The sequence below is a fragment of the Mirounga angustirostris genome, unplaced genomic scaffold (genome assembly GCF_029215605.1).
Source record: "Mirounga angustirostris isolate CCGP_5_RB_7025 unplaced genomic scaffold, mMirAng1.0.hap1 SCAF_13, whole genome shotgun sequence".
Classification (NCBI taxonomy): Eukaryota; Metazoa; Chordata; class Mammalia; order Carnivora; family Phocidae; genus Mirounga; species Mirounga angustirostris.
Window position 1 is genome coordinate 13,523,356 of NW_026991721.1, and position 15,225 is coordinate 13,538,580.

Below are 15,225 nucleotides of genomic sequence, written 5' to 3' on the forward strand. Positions count from 1 at the left end.
CTTGATTGAAAAAGGGATAAATAAACCTCTCATATATCCATAGGGTGGAATAGTATTCAGCAGAGATTTTCGATAAAGATGGCGGAGGAGTAGGGGACCCTATTTCACCTGGTCCCTGGAATTGAGCTGGATACGTACCAGACCACTCTGAGCACCTACGAAACCAGCCTGAGATGTAAGAAGATCTGCATCTCTACAAAGAGAACATCGCAGGCAGTTGGTTTTGAGGTACAAAGCAGGGAGCCATGATTCTGCGGGCAGATATCAGAGGATAAATGGCAGCGGGAGGGTGCCTGGCCATGGGGATCCTACACCACTGGTGAGCGACAGCCTTGCATGCTGGGGATGGGGCACAGACTCGCAGACTGGTAATGGCAGGGAAAGGACTTTAGGGCAGCCCCTGGGGCGGAAACCCGGAGCTGCGTGGTCGTGTGTGGAACTGGGAGTGGCTGGCGGTTTTAGAAGCACAAAGGGCAGAGACGTGCCCCGACCTGGAGGCAGGTCTGGGAGCGCTGCGGAGGGGCGCACAACCCAGGACGCTGCAGTTTATAGCAGCACGGACAGAAATGGAGACAGTGTGGCCTGGAGAGCTCACTGAAGAACAGGAAAGTCACTTTGTTGTGCTGGGAAAACTGGTTATCAATAAGCAGAAGAATGGAACTGGACCTGAGCTATTGGGGAGCTGTTTGCATTCCTCAAAATTCATATTTTCAAATCCTAATGTCCAATGTAATGGTATTAGGAGGTGTGCCTTTGGGAGGCAGAGCCCTCATGAATGAAATGAATGCCCTCATAAAAGAAGCGTATTGGTGAGGACGTAGAAAAGTTGAAACCCTGTATGTTGTTGGTGGGAATGTAAACTGGTGTGACCACTATGAAAAACAGTATGAAAATTCCTAAAATAGTTGAGTATAACTATCCTATGATACAGCAATCCTACATCTAGGTATATATCCAAAGGAAATGATATCAGTATTTTTAAGAGATATCTGCACCTCCATGTTCATTGAAATATTATTCACAATAGCCAAGATACAAAAACAACCTGTCTACTGATGATGAATGGACAAAGAAATGGGGCATGTATAAACAATGGAATATTATTCAGTTATAAAAAAGAAAATTCTGCTTTTTGAGACATGGATGAACCTGGAGGACATTAAGTGAAATAAGCCAGATACAGAAAGGCAAATGATCTCATTTATATGTGGAAGCTAAAAAAAATAAAAATAAAAATAAATAAAAGTCAAATTCATAGAAGCAGAGAAGAGAATGATGATTGCCAGGGAGTGGAGGTTGGGGAAATGTTCAAAAAGCTTTCAACCTTTCCCTGCTGAATGTGATGCTAGTTGTGGATCTGTCATATAGGGCCTTTATTATATTGAGGTACATTCCATCTATGCCCAATTCGTTGAGAGTTTTTTTTTATCATGAAAACATATTGAATTTCTGTGCTACCAATTAATAATCCACAGAGGATTCAGAAAACAATTTCTTTTACTAGAGCATCAAGAGGAACAAAATACTTAAGAAAAAGCTTAAACAAGGAGACAAAAGTCTTCTACACTGAAAAACTACAGTGTTGCTGGAAGATATTCTAGAAGACACAAATAAAAGGGAACTTATATGGTTCATGTTACTAAGTTGTCAGTGCTACCTAAAGTGATAAACAGATTCAATGCAATCCCTAACAAAATCCAAAGAAATGTGGTTTTGGTTTTTTTGTTTTTTGTTTTTCAGAAATAAAAAAATCCATCCTAAAATTCAGGTGGAAATTCAAGACACTCCAAGCAGCCAAAATAACCATGGGGAAATAAACAAACAGTTGGAGGATGTCCTGATTCTAAAACTAACTACAAAGCTATGGTAACCAAAACAGTGTGATATTGGCATAAAGACAAACACAACAATGGAATAAAATACAGATCCTAGAAATAAACCTTTGCCTATGTGCTCAAATGATTTTTAGCAGGTGACAAGGGCATTCATTGGGAAAGGACAGATGATTCAAAAAATAGTACTGTGAAACTAGATATCCACATGCAAATGAATGAAATTGAACCCTTAATAACATACACCATACAAAAAATTGACTCAATATTGATCAGAGACCTAAACTACCACCTGGAACTATGAAACTCTTAGAAGAAAACTTCATAACTTTGGATTTGGTAATGATTTCTTGGGTAGGACACCAAAACCATAGGCAAGAAAAGAAAAAAATACATAAATTGCACTTTATCAAATTTAAGAACTTTTGTACATCAAAGGACACTATCAACAGAGAGAAAAGGCATTCCACAAATGTGAGAAGATATCTGCAATTGATTTATTTGATAATGTGTTTGTATCCAGAATATATAACAAACTTACATATCTCAAAAACACACATACAAAAAAAAAAAAAAAAACCACCATCCTGATTAAAAATAAGCAAAGGACTTCAATAGACATTTCTCCAAAGAAGATATGTGAATGCCCTATAAGCACATGAAAAGATGCTCAATGTCACTAATCATTAAGGAATGCATTTTGGAACCATAATGCAATACTATTTCACATCCAACAGGAGAGCTATGGCCACAAAATGTAAAAATTGTAACACATGTTCAGAAAGATCGGAACAACTCTGCACTACTGGTGGGAATGTATAATGATGTAGTTACTATGGAAAATGTTATGGTACTTCCTAGAAAATTAAGCAAAAAAATATTATATGATCCACAATCCCACTTTGGGGCATATACACAAAATAATGGCTATCACAGCCTCAAACAGATCTTTCTAGACCCATTTTCATGGCAGTATTATTCACAATAGCCAGAAAGTAGAAGCAGCCAAAGTGTGTACTGACAGATAAATGTACGAACAGAATGAGGGTACATGCACACAATGGATTATTATTCACCCTTAAAAATTAAGGAAATTCTGGCATGTGTTAAAACATACATATCCTACAATGAACTATGCCATATGAAATGAGACAGTCACAAAAAGACAAATATTGTATGATTCCATATACATAGGTACTTAAGGTAGCCAAATTCGTAGGCAGTAAGAAAACAGAATGGTGGCTGCCTAAGGCTCCGAGAGAGGGAATGGGGAATTAATGTTTAATGAGTGTGGAATTTCAGTTTGGGAAGATGAAAAAGCTCTGGAGATGGATGGTGCTGATGCTTGCATTACAAACATCAGTTAACTTAATTAACCATCATGACAACATGAATTAACTCAATGCCACTGAACTATGCACTTACAAATGGTTACAAACATAAGCTGGAGTAGCTGAGATGGCAGCATAGTAGGAGGACCCTAAGTTCACTTTGTCCGTGGAACACATCAAGATAACCTTCAAATCATTCTGAGTACCCAAGAAATTGACCTGAGAACTGACAGAACAAATTGCACAACTAGAGGAAGAGAAGAAGCCACAGAAAGGAAGGTAGGAAATGTGGAGATGTGGTTTGTGGGGAAAGGGATCCCAGATGCTGCGGAGGGGAGGGAGTACTGGTTGCAGAGAATGGTGAGAGAGAATGGAGCACACAGGGATATACATAAGGAGAACATTTCCCCAAAGCCATTGGTAGGGAAAATGAGAGGGGCTGATTTTTGTAAGTTTTTGCAACCAATGGGCCTCAAACACTGGAGTTTTAGAGGTCCCTGGGCGTGGCTAGGACAGAGACCTGAGGAAGTTGCCCTACTCCTGGAGAAGAGGCAGGCAGGTAACCAGGCCAGACAGCACAATCTGAGGATCACCTAAGGTGCATGGGGAGAGATTGTTTTTACTTTTTAGTGCACATCTCTGAGATGTTGCATTGGTTTTCTGGGGACAAAAGATTCAGCAGGCTCCATTTCCTTTCTCCACCCATTAGCACAGGCACAGAGACACCTGCTGGGAGTGGCTAACCTGGACACTGGCTCTTTAGCCTGCTTTTCTCCAAATACCATGCCCCAGCACTCTGTCAAAATTGCCCTTCTGGCTCAAACCTGCAAGAGTCCCAGCACAGCAAGACCATCCTCCAGAAGACCAGGGCAGGTTCCTGCCACACTGAGTCCTAAAAGTTTAGAGTTTTAAAAGTCAGCAGGCTTGGCTGGGTTAGTGCCCAAGGTGCACTGCGCTGCTCCAGGCAGGCAAGCAACCCAGAGACAGTGTGAAATCAGAGATCTAGAAAACACTGGGACACATGAAGGAAAATTATTTACTCCTCTGAAAGTGCTTTCGTGAGAGCAGCAAGCATGGACTCCCCTCTCTGGGGACAAAGAGCTTGCTAGTGCCATTTCCCTCCCCCACCCCTCAGCATAGACCAGCTTCGGTAAACAGCACATTGTCAACACTGGCTACCTAAACTGCTTACACCAAGTATCTTCCCCCTGTACTCTACCGGTAATGCTTTTCTTGGGCAAGGGTACCTAAGAACTAGAGCAGCAGGTCCCTTCCCCAGAAGACCACCAGAAACCCCTGCATTCACCATGTCTACTGACCATAGAGTCCTTCAAAGCTTCACTTCTAGTGGAAATATCATCAGGTCTCCTTTAACAAGCAGACCAGAGCATACTTAGTTAAAACTTGCCACACTCTGCCCAAGGACCAAACAATCCCCTCTGCAGGCAAACAGAACCTTTGCATGCAATTGACCTAAGCAACAGAGCAGCCCAAACACAGTAGCAAAGTACATGCAGCACACACCAGACACTTCCTGAAGCACCAGACCCTGGACATTATATGATCTCTTCTACATAAAACCATTACTCTCAGGAACAGGAAACATAACAGACTTTCCTAACACACAGAAGAAGCAGAGATCTAGTCAAAATGCCAAGATGGAGGAATTCATCCCAAAAGAAAGAACAAGAAAAGGTCATGGTCAGGTATCTAATCAAAACATATATAAGTAATAAGCCTGATGCAGACTTTAAAGCAATAAGCATAAGGATACTAGCTGGGATTGGAGAAAAGCAGAGAAGACATCAGGGAGACCCTTACTACAGGATAAAAGAGCTAATTAATCATCAGGCTGAAATGAATAATGCAATAACTGAGATTCACAACTGACTGGATATAATGACCACAAGAATGGAAGAAGCAGAGACATGAAAAAATGATATAGAAGACAGAATTATGGAAAATAATGAAACTGAATAAAAGAAAAAGGTTTGAATCATGAAAGTAGACAGGGAATTCAGTGACTCCATCAAACATAACATTTGTACAATATGAGTCCCAGAAGAAGAAGAGAAAGAAAAGGTAACAGAAGGTTTATTTGAGGAGATTGTAGCTGAAAAGTTTCTTAATCTGGGGAAAGAAACAGATAACCAAATTCAGAAGACACAGAGAACTTCCATCTAAATCAATAAAAGCAGGCCAAAACCAAGATATTGTAGTTAAATTTGCAAAATATAGAGATAAAGAATAATCCTAAAAGCAACAAGACAAAAGAAGTCCCTAACTTATAAGGGAAGAGAAATAAGGTTAACAGCATATCCCTCCACAGAAGGTTGGCAAGACAGAAGGGAGAGAAATGATATATTCAACATGATGAATGGGGAAAATCCACAGCCACAAATACTCTAACCAGCTAGGTAATCATTCAAAACAGAAGAAGAGATCAAGAGTTTCCCAGACAAAGACCAAAGGTGTTGTTTCATTGAGATAAGTATATAACAGTTTCCTTATACTTCTACCCATATATTTGAAGACACTCTATACTTCATAATTTAGTTGAAAGATACATTCTACACAATACTGTTTCATTGAGTTAAGTATATGGCACTTTCTATACATTTCCACTGATATTTATGGAAATGCTTCTAACTTAATTAAGGAAAATGTTGATAGAAAGATGCATTCTATGTTGAAAAAAGAAAACCAAAGCTGGAGGCACCACAATTCCTCACTTCAAGCTGTATTACAAAGCTGGAATCATCAAGACAGTATGAACTGGCACAAAAACAGATACATTGATCAATGGAACAGAACAGAGAACCCAGAAATGGACCCTCAACTCTATGGTCAACTAATCTTGGACAAAGCAGGAAAGAATATCCAAGGGAAAAAAGACAGTCCCTTCAACAAATACTGTTGGGAAAATTGGACAGCCACATGCAGAAGAATGAAACTGGACCACTTTATTACACCATACACAAAAGTAGACTCAAAATGGAAGAAAGACCTAAATGTGAGACAGGAATTCATCAAAATCCTAGAGGGGAACATGGGCAGCAACCTCCTTGACCCCCACTGCAGCAGCTTCATACTAGACATGTCTCTAAAGGCAAGATAAAAAAACAAAACAAAACAAAAAAGCAAAAGTGAACCATTGGGACTTCATCAAGATAAAAACCATCTGCAAGCAAAAGAAACAGTCAACAAAACTAAATGACAACCTACAGAATGGGAGAAGATACTGGCAAATGTCTTATCAGATAAAGGGCTAGGATCCAAAACCTATAAAGAACTTACCAAACTTAACATCCAAGAAACAAAAACTCTGGTCAGGAAATGGGCAGAACACATGAAAAGACATTTCTCCCAAGAAGATATACAAATGGCCACCAAACACATGAAAAAAAAAATGCTCAATATCATTTGGCATCAGGGAAATACAAATCAAAACCACAATGAGGTACCAACTCACACCTGTCAGAATGCTTAAAATTAACAATTCAGGAAACAACAGATGTTGGTGAGGATGCAGAGAAAGGGGAACCCTCTTACAATGTTGGTGGGAATGCAAACTGGTGCAGCCACTCTGAAAAACAGTGTGGAGGTTCCTCAGAAATGTAAAAATAGAACTACCCTATGACCCAGCAATTTTACCACTAGGTATTTATCCAAAGGATACAAACATAGTGATTCAAAGGGGTACATGAACCCCAATGTTTATAGCAGCATTATCAACAATAGCCAAACTATGGAAAGAGCCCTGATGTCCATCGACTGATGAATGATACAGAGGATGTGGTATATATATAAAATAGAATATCGCTCAGTGACCAAAAAGAATGAAATCTTGCAATTTGCAATAACATGGATGGAGCTAGCTATGCTAAGTGAAATAAGTCAGAGAAAGACAAATACCATTTGATTTAACTCATAGGTGGAATTTAAGAAACAAATCAGATGAACATATGGGAAGGAGGTATTATCCAAAGGATACAAACATAGTGATTCAAAGGGGTACATGAACCCCAATGTTTATAGCAGCATTATCAACAACACAACTTACACAACTCAATGCCAAAAAAAAAACAAATAATCCAAATAAAAATAGGCAAAAGACATGAACAGACATTTCTCCAAAGAAGACATACAGATGGCCAACAGACACATTGGAAAGATGCTTAACATCACTCATCATCAGAGAAAATGTAAATCAAAAATACAGGGAGATATCACCTCACACCTGTCAGAATGGCTAAAATCAAAACACAAGAAACAAGTGTTGGCGAGGATGTGGAGAAAAGGGAACTGTTGGTGGGAATGCAAATGGGTACAGCGACTGTGGAAAACAGTATGGAGGCTCCTCAAACAATTAAAAATAGAATTGCCATATGATCCAGTACTTCCACTACTGGGTATTCACCCAAAGAATATGAAAACACAATTTTTTAAAAAGATTTATTTATTTATTTTAGAGGGAGACAGAGAGAGAGTTAATGAGAGAGAGCATGAGCTGGGGGAGAGGGAGAAGCAGGCTCCCTGATGACCAGGGAGCCTGACCCAAGGCTCGATCCCAGGACCCTGGGATCATGACCTGAGCCAAAGGCAGTTGCTTAACTGACTGAACCACCCAGGCACCCTAGTGAACACACTAATTTGAAAAGATATATGTACCCCTATGTTTATTGCAGCATTATTTATAATACCCATATTATGGAAGCGTCCATTGACTGATGAATGGATAAAGATGTGGTATATGTATATGTACAGTGGAATATTATTCAGCCATAAAAAATGAAATCTTGCCATTTGAAACAACACAGATCTAGACAGTATAATGCTAAGTGAAATAAGGCAGAGAAAGACAAATACCATATGATTTAACTCATGTGGAATTTACTGAAAGAAAACAAATGAGCAATGGGGGAAAAAAGAGATAAACAAAACAGACTTTAAACATAGAGAATTGGTGGTTACCAAAGGGGAGGTGGGCAGGGTGATGGGTGAAGTAGATGAAGGAGATCCAGAGTACACTTATCGTGATGAGCACTGAGTATTGTATAGAATTGTTGAACCACTATACTGTACACCTGAGACTAATATAACACTATATGTTGATTATACTGGAATTTTAAAAATAGGAAAAATTTAAATAGGAAGTTAAATTTAAAATTTTAAATAGGAAAAAAAATTTTTAGAGTGCCACAAGAAAGAACTAAGGTGATTTCACTAATAGGTTCATGTGGTGAATACAAATTACAGAATAGCTAGAGTATATGCAAAGATCACTGGCTTCAGATACACCAGCGTAATTTGTCTAAAAGTAGATATGTCATCCAAGAACAAAACTAGTAAATTAAAATCTCCAGAGCTGTATTCTGACAATCTGGATTTTACAAAAAATCTAACTAAGTCTCACAGTACATTGAACTTTGACAACCAATTAGACAATATATAAATCTAAATAGGATATTTTTACAATGATAAAAAGTTTGTCCCTGGACCTTTCCTTACAATGTCTATATGTCAAAATAAACATACTTTGGACAAATAGTGCTCATGTTCCTCTGTAACATAGAAATTATCTTTTTTCTGTTCCATTCAATAGACAAATTTATCTTATAAAGTTATAGATATCTCTCAAACTTACCATTTTTACCCTAGAACTTCCTCATGGCATTTTTCATCTCCCAATTTCTGAGTGTACAGGTTTAAGTTTAATAAAGGAGGTCCCGTGCTATACAACACAGCCACAGCATGATCAGTGGAGAAGGTGGTGATTGGGTGCAAATATATAAATATTCAGGACACAATACTAAGACCACCACAGTGATGTGAGAAACATAGGAGGACACAGCTTTGTGTCTACTCTCCAAGCTACAGGCCCTAAGGGAGCATATGAAGGCCAGCTAGGAGACCATCAAGAGGAAAATGTTCACAGGCAGATGAATGCACTGTTGACAGCAACAAAGAGACCAAGTGTATGAGTGTCCATGCAGATGAGTTTCACCCAAAGATTTACATCATGCACGAATGGTCTATGACAGTGGAGTCACACACAGGCACCCACACTGTGAAAAGGACCTGAATGGTTGCAAGGACAAAGCCTCTAATACATGCCACCTGAAAGAGGAAGCCATATCCCTGTCACTCGTGATGATTTCATAATACAGGGCTTCACAGATGGCCACACGGATGCTCAGCAAAGACATAAGTCACACACTTCCTGAAAGAGATGGTTTTTCTTACAGCAAAAGTGCCAAGAAGCATTTCAGGGGTCATGGATGAAGAACAGCAGATATCTAGAAGGGATGAGTCACAGGCAGAAAAATGGAAGCAGTACCCAAGGTCATGAAAGATGACTTGTTGAATGAAAAGACCTGCTCATGGATAACAGTTCTCAGTCCTGGAAAGCAGTAAACTCTTCCTAAATAAATCTCCTTAAATTGAATATTCTTGAACATAATAACTGACTTTGTTTTGTAACTAAACTCACTTTAACTTAATTGTCAACTTATTTTAATGTTAAACATTTATCTTATTTACATGTAAACTTATTATTTTAAACTTGAATTTGAAACATCAATATGTAAGACTAGATATAAATCTGAAAAAGAACAGAAATGAGAGACCACTAGTCTCATCGCATATCAATATGTGCTATATATCGAAACATATATTTATGTCAATTGGGACACGAATAAAGAGATCAATAAAACAGAATAGTCCTGAATTGGATCCAAATACAAATGGGACATTAGAATATAATAGTCAGGATTTCAAGTCAATGGTAAAAAAATAATTATGCAACTATAAAAAAAAAACTAAAATTTAGAAAAACAAAATTCAATCCCTGTTTAATTCCTATATCAAAATAAATTCTCAATGAATCAACAGTTTTAATATAAGACCAAAAAAAGTACTTAACAATTAAGCGCTAAAAATAGCTGAAGAATATTTTGGTATGAATGAAGTGAGGAAAGTCTTTTTAAACAAGATACAAAAGAAAAAAATTAAATATAAAATGTAAGAAAAATTTTTTACATGCCAAAGGATGTAAAAAAGTTAGTATAGTATAAAAAAGTTAAAAATATCACATATACATAGGATAAAAATTTAAAAATACCTCAAGCCAGAAAAATAATAATTATATATACAATAGTAGAAGAGATCATTTCTTTTTTTTTTTTTTTAAGATTTTATTTATTTATTTGAGAGAGAGAGAATGAGAGAGAACACATGAGAGGAGGGAGGGTCAGAGGGAGAAGCAGACTCCCTGCCGAGCAGGGAACCCGATGTGGGACTCAATCCAGGGACTCCAGGATCATGACCTGAGCTGAAGGCAGTCGCTTAACCAACTGAGCCACCCAGGCGCCCGAGAAGAGATCATTTCTTTAGTATATAAATGACTCATAAAAATCAGCATGGGAAAGGTCAACAATTGAGTGAAATAGACTTTGATAGATAATCCACAGAAGAAGAAATACAAATCATGTTAAATATATGAGAAGGTGCTCAAACTCAATTATATGAAAAGGATTTGGGGGAAAAAAAAGGATTTTGGTTAAAGTATAAAAATGAAATAAAATAATTTTAATCAGATTGTTCCATGCTTTAAATATTTATTAGGTACAGGTTGTTGAGAATGTGGACGGAAGGCCTCTCAGACTGTGAGCAGCAGTGTAGCTGTAAGTACCACCTCAAGGATGACAGTTTGGCAATAACTATGAATATCAACATTTAACTATCAGACCATTGATTGACTCAAATACATATATCAACAACTCCACTCCTGGAAACTCATCTTTGCACATATTCAAAAACATGTATTTATTGCAAAATTCTTTGTCATACAGAAAGTTTAGGAACAATCCAAAGAGAAATGCATACATTAATTTTAGTATATATTTATAAGGGAGTATTACCTAGTACAAGAAAAACTAAGAGATCTGTATAGACTGGTATGGAATGTCTTCAATGTTGCAGATGATGTCACTTATACATAAAATCTAAAAAACAAACAGAAACAAAAACAGACTCAAATACAGAGAACAAACTGATGATTGGAAGAGGGGAGGGGCTGCGGGGACTGGCAAAATAGATGAAGGTGATTAAGAGGTACAAACTTCCAGTTATAAAAATATTCAAGTCAAAGGGTATAGTGCAGCATAGGAAATATAGTAAATACCACCGTAATACCTTTGTATGGTGACAGATGGTGACTATACTTATCATAGTGAGCATTCTGTCATGTCTATAATTGTCAGCACCAAGTTGTACACCTGAACCTAAGACAGTATGTCAAGTATACTTCAATTAAAAATGAAAATAAAGGGGCACCTGGGTGGCTCAGTTGGTTAAGCGACTGCCTTCGGCTCAGGTCATGATCCTGGAGTCCTGGGATCGAGTCCCGCATCGGGCTCCCTGCTCAGCAGGGAGTCTGCTTCTCTCTCTGACCCTCCCCCATCTCATGTTCTCTGTCTCTCATTCTCTCTCTTGCAAATACATAAAATCTTTAAAAAAAAAATGAAAATAAAAAATATACAAAAACTATGCTAAAATTAAAAGTGTATTTAAGAAAGATGTTGCATGGACAATAAGCAGGGCACATGATGTAATGAGCACTGGGTATTCCCAATGAAAAACCGAACTCTGCATCTGAAATTAATGATACATTATATGTTAATTAATTGAACTTAAAATAAAATAAACATTTTTAAAGATGTTGCATAGTAAAAGCAAACATCTACATAAGCAGAAAAAACACACATATGCGTATTTAAATGCACATGCATTTGTAAAGATTATTACCTCATAAATCTTAAGAAACCGATGAAGTGACTGCAAGAGGATTAGAGATCACGCTGAGAGATAAGTAGGAAACTTATGCTGCACCTTATCCTATTTTGTAAGGTTTTCATTTTTGCTATTATTACCTATTACACTTCCAACTTTTCTTATATAAGGCAACTGAAATTTAACAAGGAAGACATTCTATACATGATTGAATATTTTAAATAGTATAATAAAATGATTAAATGACAAGAATCTAATTAAAAATAATACCATGTCTCAGAAAAAATGTAAAAGATAAATGCACAAATTGATTAAAATTTAGTGTAATCATATAAAAATTTCCTCACTAATGCATTACCTATTATGGATTCTTTGCTATAAAGGCATTATACCAATCTAAGTGAAGTGATACACAAGACATTATAGATCTTATATTCTAGCAGGGAGGAAAACTTATTACAGTACAATCATCTTGTCCATTCTTAATTATAATTACCAGAAATTCTTTGACGAAAGGAAAGTCAGAATCAGATTTAAGACTTCTGCATTCTAAGGAAATGAACCCTAATGCCAAATGACTCTCTTTGTGGTGGAAGATGTGCTCATTTACTACAAGATATGATGTTTCTTCCCCAGAGCTTCTTCATAGCATTTGTTATCTCAGAATTTCTCAGAGTGTAGATCAGTGGGTTCAGCATTGGCGTTATGACTGTATAAAACACACTCAATGATTTGTCAGTGGAGAAGGTCTTAGCAGGTCTTACATACATGAAAATACATGGAACAAAGAAGAAGACCACCACAGTGATGTGGGAACCACAGGTCTGGAGGGCTTTCCACCTCCCTTCTGGACTAAGGTTCTTTAGAGAGTGCAAGATGACACCATAAGAGATGAGCAAGAGCACAAACACAATAGTGCAGATCAGTCCTCCATTGGCTGCAACTAAGAGGCCAATGACATGGGTGTCTGTACAGACCAATTTCAATAAGGGGTACATATCACAGAAAAAATGATCAATGACATTGGGACCACAGAATGGGAGCCCATAAATAATACTAACTTGAATTACTGAATGGAGAAAACCTCCAACCAAGGACATTGCCAGCAGCACAACACATACCCACTGCCTCATGATCACCAGATAATGCAAGGGCTTGCAGATGGCCACATAGCGGTCATAGGCCATCACTAGCAGAAGAAAGACCTCTGATCCACCAAAAAAGTGCTCTGTAAATAGCTGGGTCATACAAGATTGGAAGGATATGATATTTTCCCCAAAGAACAAATTTGAAATCAGTTCAGGAGAAATAGATGATGAATAAATGACATCCATAAATGATAAGCTAGCAAGAAAAAAGTACATTGGCGAGCCCAGGGTCTTACTGACAGAAACAGTCACCACGATGAGTAGGTTGCCCACCATGGTCAAAATATAGAAGAGCAAGAACATAACAAAAAGTACTTTCTGCTCCTTTGGATTCTGTGTGAGGCCCAAGAGGACAAAGTCAGTAACATTGTTCTTTGTTTCCATTTCCTTGGCTCTGTCTATTCCTTATAGGTGCTGACCTAAGTTATTAGAAACAGTTTACCTTTAAAACAAAGGGAAAAAACTTTTAATACATTATAAGCTCATTTTTTTATTTATTCAATAAAAAATGGACATGGAAAATCTATTTGTGTCAAACCTTTCACAATTGGTATCACCCAGTTGAATACAACATGGTTTCTTCCCCTCAGTGATTTCATATATAGGGGTCAGACCATTACACACCAATTTCATAAGTGTCACTATAGGTATATTCATGCAGACTATGAGTTCCCTGTGCCAGAACACATAAATCAACATGGACTCTGGGAAGGCTTCCTAGAGAAAGCAGTACTTTAGCTGAGTTTTAAAGGAGAAGTGAAAGAACAAGAGAGGATGGAAAGGGGACTCCATGAAAGATGCACCATGTATAAAGTCATGCATAAAGTGTAATTCCTAAGTGAAGAATCACTTGAGGTAATTTACATATTCAAAGTGGGAGAACAATTTATGAATAGCTTTCTGTATATAACTACCTAAATGACATTTCCAAATGGGTATCAATTAAGCATTTATTAAGATAAGTTTTTAATTTTCCACAACAAACCTATTCCTTCCTAAATGACCTCCATCTCATTACACAGTACAAAATATTTTGATGAGAGGAAATGCTGCAAGAACATCTATTATTTGTCATGCACAACTATATATATATCACATATTTCCACACTGTGTGTATGTGTAATATATGTACACCTATATATATATATTTATATATCTACATCTATATATGCACACATATATAGAATCACATTTAATGTACAACATCTTATCTTTACTGTAGCAAGTACTGTTACCCCACTTTATAGTTGAAGAAACAGGCTTAGAACACTTAATTTTCTCAAAGTCATACACCCTTCAGTGACAGAGATGGAATTAAAAACTAACTTTGATTGACTTCAAATCTCTTGTGATTCCAAAGAACTTTTCAACCTTTCAATCCTTATAAACTCAAGTTTATAAGAATTTCCTGCATAATAAAATAATTCACACAATTGAAAAACCTGGCTTCCACCATTAACCCTCATAGGCTTACTTTTTGAAGACTTGTTCGCAGTCAGCAAGAGGACTTTTTAACTAACTCATAAAGACCTGGAAATGTCTCTTCCATCCAGTATCACCACTGAGGACAAAAAGCTGCATTAGTACTTCAAGATATATTTGACTTCACATGACTGTGTCTGTCCATTTTCCACACAGAGTCCTCTAAGTAATTCGGAAAATTGTTATTATTTGATTGTAGACTATTTAAAAGGAATTCCACGATGCAAACAGAAAAAAATTTTCCACATTAGGGTAATTTATCAAGGCAGGCAAACCTATGTAACCTAAGAAGTCAATAACAAGCTCTTTTAAAAAGGCAATTGTTCCATAGAAACTAACTTCTTTTCTAGTACCTTCAAAAAAAAAAAAAAAAAACCTACCATTCCCATTTTGGGGCCATCTCATTCTGTTAGTATGGCAAAATTAATTGTACTGAGATCTTGAGAGGACATGTGTGAAATGTCCTCCTGAAAGAGTTGTAACAGTCCTGAAGAGAACAGCAACTTCTCCTCCGTAAAGACAAATATCACAGGTCATTTTTCACCTTCTAACCAGATATATCATTGAGTCATGCAATTGGGAGTATGTCCAAGACTGACTCCTGCTTTATTCTATTCACTGTGATTTTCCACCAAATTT

At 37.2% G+C, this 15,225-nt stretch overlaps 1 protein-coding gene across 1 annotated transcript; it reads right to left on the reverse strand.

Annotated features, from left to right (window-relative positions):
* Window positions 1–12,558: 12,558 nt before the first annotated feature.
* LOC123856427 (olfactory receptor 4A47) lies at window positions 12,559–13,488 on the reverse strand. The gene has a single exon (XM_045892630.2). The coding sequence runs from the start codon at window positions 13,486–13,488 to the stop codon at window positions 12,559–12,561; it is 930 nt and encodes a 309-aa protein (XP_045748586.2).
* Window positions 13,489–15,225: the final 1,737 nt, after the last annotated feature.

Excerpts from the sequence above, each read along its gene's own strand:
- LOC123856427 (XM_045892630.2), bottom strand. The coding sequence starts at position 13,488 with ATGGAAACAAAGAACAATGTTACTGACTTTGTCCTCTTGGGCCTCACA.